General features: G+C 35.1%; 2 protein-coding genes across 3 annotated transcripts; one reads left to right on the top strand and one right to left on the bottom strand.

Moving 5' to 3' along the window:
- Positions 1-655: 655 nt before the first annotated feature.
- Positions 656-2,974, top strand: LOC104644386 (protein NRT1/ PTR FAMILY 5.7-like). Its single transcript, XM_026027993.2, has 4 exons — positions 656-955; positions 1,082-1,299; positions 1,408-1,952; positions 2,028-2,974. The coding sequence occupies exons 1-4, from the start codon at positions 808-810 to the stop codon at positions 2,869-2,871; spliced, it is 1,755 nt and encodes a 584-aa protein (XP_025883778.1). The 5' UTR covers positions 656-807; the 3' UTR covers positions 2,872-2,974.
- A 747-nt stretch (positions 2,975-3,721) lies between these two features.
- On the bottom strand, positions 3,722-11,199 carry LOC101265495 (serine/threonine-protein kinase ATG1c-like). 2 transcript variants are annotated; one of them, XM_026027992.2, is made up of 13 exons: positions 10,632-11,199; positions 9,640-9,760; positions 9,460-9,561; positions 8,545-8,609; positions 8,245-8,338; positions 8,085-8,165; positions 7,850-7,958; positions 7,591-7,663; positions 7,146-7,507; positions 6,656-7,005; positions 4,982-5,270; positions 4,434-4,504; positions 3,722-4,269 (listed from the first exon to the last, which is right to left on the bottom strand). In XM_026027992.2, exons 5-13 carry the CDS (start codon positions 8,284-8,286, stop codon positions 4,039-4,041), a joined length of 1,608 nt encoding a protein of 535 aa, XP_025883777.1. In that variant the 5' UTR covers positions 8,287-8,338; positions 8,545-8,609; positions 9,460-9,561; positions 9,640-9,760; positions 10,632-11,199; the 3' UTR covers positions 3,722-4,038. The 2 variants fall into 2 exon arrangements, with proteins under 2 accessions (XP_025883777.1, XP_004249546.1); XM_004249498.5 differs by having other exon boundaries at positions 9,460-9,518.
- Positions 11,200-12,473: the final 1,274 nt, after the last annotated feature.

Raw genomic sequence — 12,473 nt, 5'->3', positions numbered from 1 at the left:
TTGTGATTCATGAGTTTATAGTTTTTCCAAGAGAGACAAGAATTTAGCTAAACAAAATTGTGATTCATGAGTTTATAGTTTTTCCAAGAGAGACAAGAATTTAGCTAGCTTGTACCTCGACTAATCCATCTGGCTGCATATTGCAATCCAGACGAACATATGTTTGGGTAAATTTTTCCTAAAAGGACAAGATGAATACACACTACATATATAACTGGGGTTAGAACCTGAGACCTCGTGGTGCTTACTGCTTACTCCTATGCTTGTACTACTAAATCCAACATTTCGAGTACTGCAGTATGTGTAAGCTACAATTCATGTTGAGACTTCATCAACAAAATAAAAGATAAGAACAAGGTACAACGCGAATAAAATGCGTGTTAATATATTCTGAAGTATAAAATGAAGTACTACAACTGTGAAAACACTTATCTGATGCCTCTTTGTAAGTATAGTCAATTTAGGCCGCTACAATATCTATCATCGCCACTTGCATAACAGGAGATCGATCCATATAGAAGCATCTAATTGCAGCATTGATGCCATACACAGAGTTAAGGGCCAAGGACTACTTTAGTTTAGTGGAAGTAGTTGTTTGTCAACCTCAAGTCACAATCATTGGCAATAAATTCCATTTCTTTGTTCACATTTTCTTGATGCTCATTATTCATATTCTTAGAAACTTTGAACAAATAGTAATGAAGAGGAATTCTTTTTCCTATATAACGCGAACTAACAACTTCACATATCAATTACTTGAGTACTAATATATAATCAGCTTCTTTGGTATCTTAAGAGCCAAAAAAGATGGATAAGATAAATGTGGAGATGGAGACGATAACGAGAGCAGAAATTGATGATCAAAAACTGGTTTATGATTCTTCGGTTGATCATAAAGGACGAGTTCCTCTTAGGAGTTCAACTGGTGTATGGAAGGCCTCCCTGTTTATTATCGGTAAGCATCTATACAATAACCAAATAGCTTCACTCATATGTCTAGTTTTTGTTGTATACTTACTCGAAGATGAAGATATTATAGATTCTACATTTTGTTGATACTGATGAACGGTTACCTTAACAGTTATTGAATTCAGTGAGAGGCTGAGTTTCTTTGGAATAGCTACGAGTTTGATTATGTACTTAACAAAAGTCATCCATCAAGACCTTAAAACAGCAGCAAAAAGTGTGAATTACTGGACAGGAGTCACTACCTTGATGCCATTGCTTGGAGGCTTTCTCGCTGATGCATACTTGGGACGATTCTCCACCGTTCTTCTCTCTTCCACGGTCTACTTCCTGGTAAACAGAATTTCCGCTCATTGCAATTTGGTTGTAGAATCATTATTGAACTTGTAACGAATCGATGAATTTTCTCCTCTTACTTGTTCTGGCTTAAATGTGGATCAGGGCTTGCTTCTATTGACAATGTCTAGAGTGGTTCCTAGCTTAAAATCTTGTGAGAGTGAGCTGTGTGATAAACGGAGGAACGTCCATGAGGCAATCTTCTTCGTAGCAATCTACTTAATCTCTGTTGGAACCGGAGGACACAAGCCTTCTCTTGAGAGCTTTGGAGCTGATCAGTTTGATGATGAAAATCCTCAAGAAAGAAGGAAAAAGATGTCATTTTTCAATTGGTGGAACTTTGGACTCTGCTGTGGGCTATTACTTGGTGTTACTCTTATCGTTTACGTACAAGAACATGTTAGCTGGGCCATGGCAGATGTAATACTCACACTAGTCATGGCTTCTAGTATAGTCATCTTTTATGCAGGGAAGCCAGTTTATCGTTACAGGAAGACGACTGGAAGTCCATTGACACCCATGCTAAACGTGCTCGTAGCTGCAATTAGGAAAAGAAGTCTTCAACTTCCTTCGGATCCTTCTCATCTACATGAACTTCCCAAGTCAGAAACTAACCAAAAGAGGCTTTTAAGCCACACCAAAAGGCTAAAGTAAGATTACAACTTAGTCATGATTAGGTTATGCAATTATGAAAGCAGTTTTTCTTTATTCATCATACATTACAGGTTCCTTGATAAAGCAGCAATCCTAGACCAAACTCAAGACCCGCGGAAACTTGCAACTGTCACCAATGTGGAAGAAGTGAAGCTAATCATCAACATGATACCAATTTGGCTAACCACTTTACCATTTGGTATATGCGTAGCACAAGCTGCAACTTTTTTCTTAAAACAAGGTTTCACAATGAACCGGAAGATCATCCACAATTTCGAGATCCCCACAGCCTCAATTTATGCCCTGACAGCTGTTGGCATGATAATATCTGTTGCTTTCTATGACAAAATCCTTGTACCTTTCTTGAGAAGGACAACAGGAAATGAGAGAGGGATTACTATCCTCCAAAGGATTGGTATTGGAATGATCTTCTCTGTTTCTACTATGATCGTTGCAGCTTTAGTCGAAAGTAAAAGACTAAATCTTGTACACAGAAATTCACTCGAAGGCTCGAGTAGAATGAGTGTGTTTTGGCTAGCCCCACAATTCCTTATCCTTGGAATAGCAGATGGATTTGCCTTAGTAGGATTGCAAGAATACTTCTACGATCAAATACCCGATTCCATGAGAAGTTTGGGGATTGCACTGTACCTTAGTGTAATTGGAGCAGCAAATTTCATTAGCAGCCTGTTGATAACCATTGTGGATCATGTCACAGAGAGAAGTGGCAAGAGTTGGTTTGGAAAAGATCCAAACAGCAGCCGGCTCGACTATTTCTACTGGCTGTTAGCGATCATTACAGCTGTGAATTTGTGTGTTTATGTTGTTGTTGCGAGGAATTATTCGTACAAGAATGTTCACTCTAAGGCGACTATGTCTGTGGCTGATTGTGATGATCGCAAACCAATGGTATAGTTGATGTAAATATATTCATCAAGCTTTTTATTTCAAGTTCAGTGAAATAGTAGTAATAACAATGTATTGTGATATTTTCAGCATAAAATGTGATTCGCTAAAAGTTTCGTTGATTTATGTCATTCCTGTTTGGGGGAAGAACTCATCCATAACATTTATTTATTAACTGAAATGTCAGATGAACCAGATTTTTAACGGATGACAAATAGGAAGCTACTGAACTATTATCCTGGTTTTGCAGGCGATTTGTTCAATGTCAAAAGGACCTGCAAAAATTATACATGGAACGAATCAGTTAAAACTTTAAATAAACGAGGAAATGAGAAATATATATGAAATAGAAATGTGAAACAGTAAATATTCAAAATTAAACCAAATGTTACGTTGGTGTGATAATCTTTTTCCGTAGAAATAAACTTCTTATTACCTCCCTCCCATGAGATTGGAGATTGGTAGGAGTATTATCGTAAATCACAAGAAATATTAGAGTAATAGAGCGAAATATGAGATGAGGTACTTGTAATTATTTCAATATAAAAAAGTATTCATGTGATGTCGGTGAGATTGGACTATGAATACAAGTGATACAAGAGCGAATAAATAAATCCCTTATATTTTTTTGTTTGTATTTTTGTATACATACAAGTGATACAAGAACAATGAATACAATTACAATTAGAGCGAATAAATATAATCCTCCATATTGTTTTGTTGTTTGTATCTCTTTATATACATGGAAGTTGTATTCGTCGATACAACTTAAATGCAAGTATGAACACAAATAAATATGACTACCCAACACTTCAAAAAATATATAAATATAAAAATACAAAATACGGAAAAAAGAGGAGAGCAAGAAAGGCGAGAGATTATTATTTAGGCTCTAATATCTCAAACAATTGCTATGACGGGTAAATATCTAAAATATAGCTACTAAAGCTTAATTATGTCCAAAAGTTAAGTCATTTCTGAAATTTTCAGAAAGGAACTTTAAATACACAGTAATAATAGCTTATAAACCATATAAAAGGACTTTTCACTTTCTGTAAAATTAGTGAAAGAATAACTGTACAGATAAAGAACTATACAGAATAAGTTGTGATATGTTTAATCATTCATTATATATCAACAGTTTTCTCTTCACTCATTCTATTGCCTTCACGGGGATCAGTGCTGATCCTCACACTTGAGCACAGTCATGATTTGAGACCTTGAAACACTTTGCCTATTATTGAGAACATCAATGTAACTCCTAAGCCGATAGCGATCCGAGTTTGTCAGTGAGAATGGAGGATTTAGAATGAGTGATGGTGCTTCTACTTGAAGAAATGCTAACAAGCGTACCGCTTTTGAATATAACACCACTGCATTTTCAGTCCGACCCATGTACTCGTCAACCTGCCACATATTTCAATATACAGTAAATCCTTTAAATTGAATCTTATTAGAGATTTCAAGTTTTTTATCCTTCCTAATGTTACATGGCGACAATTATATATTGTTGCTAGAAGAAATTAGTTCGATTTTTACCAAACACTACTAAGATAAAATGAAATACTTACAGCTCCCTTTCTGCCAAGGTCTAGTGCAGATTGAAATATCATCTCCATGGCATCTGGTACTTCGGCATTTCCTAGAAACAAGCAACAAACAGACATAAATGTCTTCATCTTTATTTGCTAAGGCCATAAAAAAGTGGGTTTATGAGTCATTTTCAAGCAAAAAACTTAAAACATTACCACAACTAGGAAGGCCAGATGTAAGACAATAGCTAAAGAAAACATTTGATGAATGCAGCTAACTTATCATCTATGGAAGAGTTGGTAATTCCACATCTCTAGATCCTCTTGAGAAACCATCAAGATTGCTAGCATATATTTTATTGATTAACAATGCATTAAAGCTAAGCCGAGCATATTAAAAGCTAGTTATCATCCTACTAGAAAAAGGGGAGGAAACAAAACAAAGGGCAAACCAAAAGCACAGTAACCCGGAAAAGGGTCACATATAAAGCACAAAAAGGTCAAATAGAACAGGAAGGCACGCAGTACAAATTTCAGTACTTATTCATACCATGCACTTTTTTCTTTCAGTAAGTTCAAATATTTACCAGGCTCTATATGTTTGGCAAGTTCCTCTGCCTTCCCAACTTCATTCAGAAATGCTCTTTGAATATGAGATAACACATTCTCTGGCCCCAAAGTGTTACAAGTGTCCTTTTTAATGTCAGCCCTAACTCGACTGTCCCTTAAAATCTCCATCAATTTGGCAGTTTTTTGGTTTGGACTTCCTTCAATTGCCGATGCCGCTTGTGTATGACAAACATGCAATGCTTGCTTCCATATTGCAAGCATGACAAGCTCAATTGAAAATGCTTCCAGATGCTTGTCTGCGGCAATCTATAAACAGAACAGAGAAATTTAGTGAGAGAACATCAGAAATGATCAAATGTTAGCTTAATCTGCCAAGCCAAAAAGAATCACAAGGGTGCAGAACCATCTACCAAGCCATCAAGATTGCTAGTGAACACTGAACAGAAGAATGCATACAGTAGCACCAAAGAAAAGTTTCTAGAGAGTAGGCAGATGCAGATACAAAGATATCACCAGCATTCAAACATTTAGCACCACCTAAAATTAAAAAGGTTGGTGCAAATTTAAGATATATCAACTATAGGCAAATAAAGAAAAACCTATAATCTCTTGAATCAATACAAACTTAAAGAACAAAAAAACAAAAGGAGAGATCAACTAGATGTGATTAGGCTTAGATCATATCATTACACTTGCACCAAGTCCAGTGTTGTAAAAATTTTTGTATCTTGGGATAAATTCAAGATATGAACATCTAGTTTTGGAGAAACCCTGCTTTTAAAATACGAATTATCTACAGTTCGAAAAAAATAGGAACGAATAGAGCACAATGGATACTAAGACACATTTTTAGTTTGGGATTGAGAGCAGTTGGTTGTTGATCATGTATGGGATGTTTGGTTAAATCAAACTTGCAAAACTAGATATCTCAATATAGTTAGAAATTTATATTAATCTAGAAAGATAAATGAAGCTCAGATCATAAATTACAAATCAAAATACAATGTGATACCATTTAAATGACCTGGTCCACCAGGGAAAACACTTCGTTTTGCTTTTATCAAATTCTTTTAAAAGGTTTTTCAGGAATTAAAAAGTTGACTTTATGCATGTAAAGATGTAAAATACTTCAGGAAACAGCTCATGTTTGTACTTAAACACCTTCTATTCACATATATCACAATAGAAATATTTTCAACTCAGATACAGAAAATGATTTCAAACTTAAGATATTGAACACAATGCAAAGCAATAAATATGTTTTAACACAAATTCCAGTAATAAAAAGTTTTTTTAAAAAAAGCAGTCAATTTGCACCTAGACAAAGATGTTCATCATTCTACTTTTTACTATTGATAAATAACTGGGAAAATACATCTTTGTCATACCTATGTAACTAGAAAAATATTTTTTTAAGTACAGGGGGATGAAAAGCTTGATAAATTTAGATGACACAAGCTTGCGCAAAGACGTTAGACCCCTACTATGCATGCAACAAATCAATGATAAACAAGAGTTGCAAGGCCACCAATTTGCTCTCTAAATGAAGAAAAGGAGAAAAAAGATTGCAGGATATAATGAACTAGACTTAAGTGTTCTCCCTACACCCCTGCATGCTTAAGAACCACCTAACATATTCAGATATAGGACTTCTGATATTTTTGAAGGGAAAATGCCTTAACGTGAGTTACCTTCTCATTGACCAACTCTGTGATAGCAGAAGCAGAATGTTGCAGCGACTCAATTCTGGGTATGCCATCAGTTGGCTTCTCCAGAGGGTCTACTGTATCTGTTGATCCTTGTGAAGCTCCTGGAGCAGAAGAGGGACTTTCCAACCTTAGTACTATGCTATCAGTTGGAGGACCAGCAACAACCACCGGCTCACTTAATCTAGAGTCTATGTTCCCAGAGGCTTGCAGGGAACAACTTGATCTAAATGGTGTATTGCTAAGCCTAGAAGCACCTGCTGAAGAAGATGAGTCCATGAGGGACCCAGAAACAAGTACATATTCCCGCTCAATCAATTCGAATGAATCCGCCACTGTTGGATAAGTCAATCAGGTGAATGCCAAAATCAGTAAATTTAAATCTGACCAAACTAGTTATAGGATAAACAAAAGGAAAATTTTCATTTCAAATATGTAGGCAAAAGAAAACTTGGAACGTTATTGAACAGAGCACCTCTTGGACATAGTCTATAGTCTATGGAACTGGATTCTTTCAGCTTGCCTTCTGAATGTCGGTGTGGGCCAGGACTAGAACCAATAACATTTGATTTATGGTTGATGTTGCTACAATTCAAAGGAGGGCCGGTTTTGTTTGAAGCACTTGTAACTTCTTTTCTATAATCTTTTGCATCATGAGAAAATCCACAGGAAGATCTCAGTGATATCCCAGCAAAAGAAGGACCACCATCAGGATTGCTGGAATCATTATCTAAACTAAATGGTAAGCCATCTTCTTGAAAAGTTCCCTCGGTGCGTCTTACAGGATTGCGTTCTGTCAGAGAAAACCCATCTATTACCCTTTGAGGTCTCTGATTCCTGTGTAGCATGTCCAAAACATAAAGTCAGTGCCATGAAACTTGTATGTCATATCAAGTCTATTAATTCATCAACTAGCTTACCTAGACAACTCATCAGGCTGCTTCTTTGCAAGAAATGGGTGGTTAAAGAACTCTTCAAATGTCAACCGCTCCACTGTGGGTTCAGATATGCAGAAATAGAAATTTTGAACTTTACATAAGAAAATGCCATGTACAGTTAACTCTGGCTTTCAATCTTATGGCCTTTTCGATGGCAATATGATCTAAGTACTGAGGTTTTGGAAACAATCAATTAGTGGAATTTTACATTGTTGAAATCTAGTCAACATAAAAGAAGTACCTGGATTACGGCGCAATAACTTTTGACACAAATCTATGCAATGAGGACTTAGATTCTTGGCATCTAGAGGAAATTGCAATTTAGTGGACTTCATTATGTTTTGGAGCAACTACAGGAAAAATGGAAAAATGGAAAAAAGTAAAACACATGGCTGGCTACAAGGCATTTGAATGTCACCAGTCAAACTGAAATTGAAACACATAAGTTACTATGTACAGCTGAAAAGAAATCAAACCTGTATTTGATTGTTTCCAGTAAATGGGGTTTTGCCAGTTACTAGCTGGAACAGAATGGCACCAACACTCCAGAGATCTGCCTGTGTTTTGAGCCAAAAGTTAATATGAATTTAAAAGAAAATAGCATATGGAGTGGTGTGAATAGAAAGAGAATAACACCTTTGCATCATATTTTTGAAGTTGCATTATTTCGGGAGCCATGTACAATGGCGACCCACATAGAGTTTCTGCAAGCACCCTAGGCTGCAAAGATCTGACAAGAGAGAATGGTAATTTTGAGCAGACAGCTTAGGAGAACCTTTAACTCTAAGGCTGCAAATCTTAAAACAGAAGGGAAGGATGAAAGAGAATCTAGCAAATGTGGTTTCTGAAAGAGATGAAAAATGTTAGATAAAAGACCTTCTCCAGGGAAGGGGGACATTAGGAGAGTGACATTTCTGACAGTGTACTACAACTTACCTTGCAAACCCAAAATCAGCAATCTTCAAGGTGGAGTTATCATCAGTTGTAGACAATAGAAGATTCTGTAGGATCAAGGCAAAGGACACAAGTCAATGAGTTGACAGTTCCACCAAACGACAATTCAAATTCTTAGAAGTTTCCAGAATAACTTGTCTCCGAAAGAAAGAAAGAAAGAATTACTACCAAAAAAAGACTATTTACTCCTACAAAACCACACATTGGTTCCCCTCCCTCAACTAAGATGTACCAAATTGAAGATAAAAATGTCACTATATTTGTTAGTAGACAGTCGTCTCCTTGGATTATATGGAGTAACATGGTCAATATGGATACATATAGCCGACCTAACTAGTTTGGGATTTCATCTCCTAAATACCTTCCTTTTCTTGGGTGTGTGTGTATATATTTATATATTTATATATATATAGATTAATGAGTTAATAATAAGAAACCTAGACTAGAGAAATCAGAAATATAATTAGCTATTCAAGAATAAGGCAATTGCACACCTTGGTCACCCGTAAGTCATGCAAGTATTTCCAACAATTCAATTGTTACTTTTAGTTTCTTCAAATCATTAGCTACTAGGATCTGGTTATCAATATAGTAGATGGCTTCAGACAGAACAAGGCCGCTGCTACTTGGTAATGTCAAATTATTAGTAAACGAATGATAGTCTCTTTGCTGCTGTCATTTTTCTAATATTTATACACAGAAAAAAACTACAATGGTAGACATTACATGGTCATGACCTTAAAATGAGAATTTCTGGAAAGGAACATACCAGCACCTAATGCTCATCCTTAGACAAAAAACAATTAAAATTCATAAGTTCAAATTTGTAGCTTGGTCTGTCAAGGCAACCACCAAAGCAAACTAAATTTTGAGCATAATTCACGAAAGAAAGCAAACCTGAGGCTTTAGGTCCCTGTGGATTAGATTGTTTTCGCGAAGGACTTTTAGACCAGATGCTGTGGCATGATATGAAAATGAATATTACCAAGCGGAATTCATCTAGAAAAGAATAATTAGTCTAAAGTGAATACAGGAAAATAGGCAAAAGAAAATAGAAGCTTTACAGTTTACACAAACCTAGTTGCTGCATGAAATGTTTGGCAGTTGCTTCGGCAATTCTCCCTTGGCGTCGTTGTATGTACATTGATAGATCACCCCCTCTGCAGTACTCTAAAACAATATATATTTTCCCCGGATCCTATAACCCATGCACGTGAGGGTTCATTTAGATAAGAAGCAAAAGAACATATATGAAGGTCAGAAAAACATTTTTGTTTCTCTTTTAAGCAATCATAAAGATAGTAACAAATGCAACTCCAAATAGTAAATATACAGTTCCAAATTTACACTAATATCAAAAAAGGATATACTATTTATCCATAGCTACACATAAGTGCTGAATTATTAATCGTCATTTGGAGATTAAAAGGAGAAAGAGCACAGCAAGTTACCGTTACACTTCAAGAAGGGAAAGCTACTCTATACAGTGGGAGTTAAATGCCCCTTACACAAGTTAGATACTTCCTCGTAATTTCAAATTGTTACTAGCCTCTTTCACCAAGCTTCTCTGAGGTCAAAAGTTCTTTTTTTTTTAAAAAAAATGTCAATATTAGTGATTAGCCAAACTTCTAGGGAAAATGTAAGGGGTCGTTTAGTAGCTGCTTGGATGTGAGTTACGTAGGTAATATATCTTGCATAAGTACTATCACATTTGGTAGCTGGCATAAGTAATATCACGTTTGGTGGCTGGTTAGGGATAAGTTGTTCATGTTACTAATACAGTGTTTGATTTGCAATTTAGAAACTCGAATAACGATACTAATATAAGTAACGAGGGAATCTATGTATCATTTATGTAAACTAGAAAGTGCAATAATTAAATCTTGCCTAACTAATACCAAAACTAATACATAGATTCACTCAAAACTAGTCTCTATATTACTAAGACATGCATAACTCTAACCAGCTACCACAAACTATCCATAAGCTTTTTCGAGTAGTAGCACAAACAAATTTGTTCAACTAAATATGCAGTACACACAATGAAATTGAATTGAGTAGAGTAGGACCTCGATCATGTCGTGCAAGTGAATAATATTAGGATGACTAATCCTCTGTAGAATAACAATTTCAGATTTGAGGCTCTCTTTGAGTTTACTGTTGAGCCGAGCAGTAACAATCTCCTTGATCGCCACTTCTGTGCCATTGACACGGTGGCGCGCTAGCCACACCGTCGAAAAAGACCCAGCCCCGATTTGCTTCTGAACAACATAGTCCCTAATCACAAATTCCCCGCCTCTGCTCGTCGATTGATCCATCACACCTGCTAATATCCCCAAACCCTAACAATCCGAAGAAATCAAATTGATATTCAGATTATGCCAATTTCAGAATAAATCAAATTCAAGGTTTTTTGTATCGAACTCTTCGCAGAGAGGCGTAGATGAATTGGTGATAATTCAGATAATCAGCGACGAATTCTGGTGATTTTGATTAAAGATAATGAAAAGCTTGAAGAGAGATATCAATGGAATTCTTCATCTTCTTTTTATCAGTGTTTGTGTTGGACTTGGAAGTTTGATGTTAGTGTGCCGTGTCAGGGTGCAGCGGGTCAACATACATATTTGCACTTAATTTACGTTATTTATGTGAATCACCTAAATTTATTTATGCATGAAATTTTTTTAAAATACCATGCTCATAATTAATAATCAACTTCATTAACCTTATATGAATGCTTTATCTATGGAAAAATAATAATAATCTGGAGTTCAATATTTATCTAATTAACTCATAAAATAGGAGTAAAGAGAAGAATTTGAAGATATAATGGTGCCACTTTTTTATTTAATAGGCAGGCTTAATGAAAAGGGGAAAATTATATAGTTAAATAAATTTATATTATTTAATTAGTCATTATAATTATTATTTGTAATTAACATTAACTATTAATTACGTGAGCTTGTTTCGAATTTATATAATTCGTTATATTTCTATAATTCACAATTAATAATTTTTCGTTTAATTTTTATTTGTGTAGGATGATTTATATTTTATATATGGCGATGATTTTCTTTGATTTTTTCAGTTTTATCACCATATACATTCAATCTTTTTTTTATATAACTTTTAAAATTTGTATAAATATATAGATTTTAAATTTTGTGTGATATAATTTATGTAATGTAATTTATATAACTGATTGTTTAAAGTTCATATGTTTATATTTGCATCAATTTATAAATTCAAGCTTTGTCATATTTATATGATTCCACACTTTGTATACTCAATTATACAAAACACGTGAATTATACAAAAGTACCTGCAAATTATACAAACGAGATGTGAAATATATAAATTATTGTCCTCTCTCTTCACCTCTCTCCTCCCTCTCCCAATCTAGCTCGTCTTTCTCAACCCTCTCCCAATATATATACTATTTAGATACAATTTGTCTCTCTTCGCTCTCTGCCCTCTCCCGCTCGCCAGGTGTACAAATACATATATATACAATTTACATACAATTCATCTCTCTTTGTTCTCTGCCCTCTCTCGCTTACCCCTCTTCTCCCTCTCCCAATCTCGCTCGCCACGCTCCTCTCTATAACATGTAACTATGAATTATAATTAGCAAATTATAACTGTATAAAATAATTTAAGCTATTTTTGAGCAGCGATATATAAAAATTCCCCAATTAAAAATAAGATATACATACTAATCAATAAAGAAATACGAAATTCTAGCCATGTGATGCTTCATAGGCTCATAGCTAAGGAATTAAAATCAAAGATCAAAAGAAAGTTTTTGATGAAATTGAAATTATATAACTAAATAATCTAATATAAAATTTCACATCTCCCTAGCTATCACAGTGAAAGTAAAACTTGGAATCATCTTTGCTAAGAAGACG

Source organism: Solanum lycopersicum, chromosome 10 (genome assembly GCF_036512215.1).
Source record: "Solanum lycopersicum chromosome 10, SLM_r2.1".
Classification (NCBI taxonomy): Eukaryota; Viridiplantae; Streptophyta; class Magnoliopsida; order Solanales; family Solanaceae; genus Solanum; species Solanum lycopersicum.
The sequence above is the reverse complement of the archived record's forward strand: the minus strand, read 5'-3'. Positions and strand labels throughout refer to the sequence as shown.

What these genes read in the sequence shown, in the direction of transcription:
- LOC104644386 (XM_026027993.2), top strand. Translation starts at nt 808, where the DNA reads ATGGATAAGATAAATGTGGAGATGGAGACGATAACGAGAGCAGAAATT. An exon ending in GGCCTCCCTGTTTATTATCG is followed by an intron (nt 956 to 1,081) that starts GTAAGCATCTAT and finishes TTACCTTAACAG; the next exon opens with TTATTGAATTCAGTGAGAGG. An exon ending in AGCCACACCAAAAGGCTAAA is followed by an intron (nt 1,953 to 2,027) that starts GTAAGATTACAA and finishes CATACATTACAG; the next exon opens with GTTCCTTGATAAAGCAGCAA.
- LOC101265495 (XM_004249498.5), bottom strand. Translation starts at nt 10,880, where the DNA reads ATGGATCAATCGACGAGCAGAGGCGGGGAATTTGTGATTAGGGACTAT. An exon ending in CAGAGTTGGTCAATGAGAAG is followed by an intron (nt 5,271 to 6,655) that starts GTAACTCACGTT and finishes TTCTGTTTATAG; the next exon opens with ATTGCCGCAGACAAGCATCT. An exon ending in ACCTTGGCAGAAAGGGAGCT is followed by an intron (nt 4,270 to 4,433) that starts GTAAGTATTTCA and finishes AATATGTGGCAG; the next exon opens with GTTGACGAGTACATGGGTCG.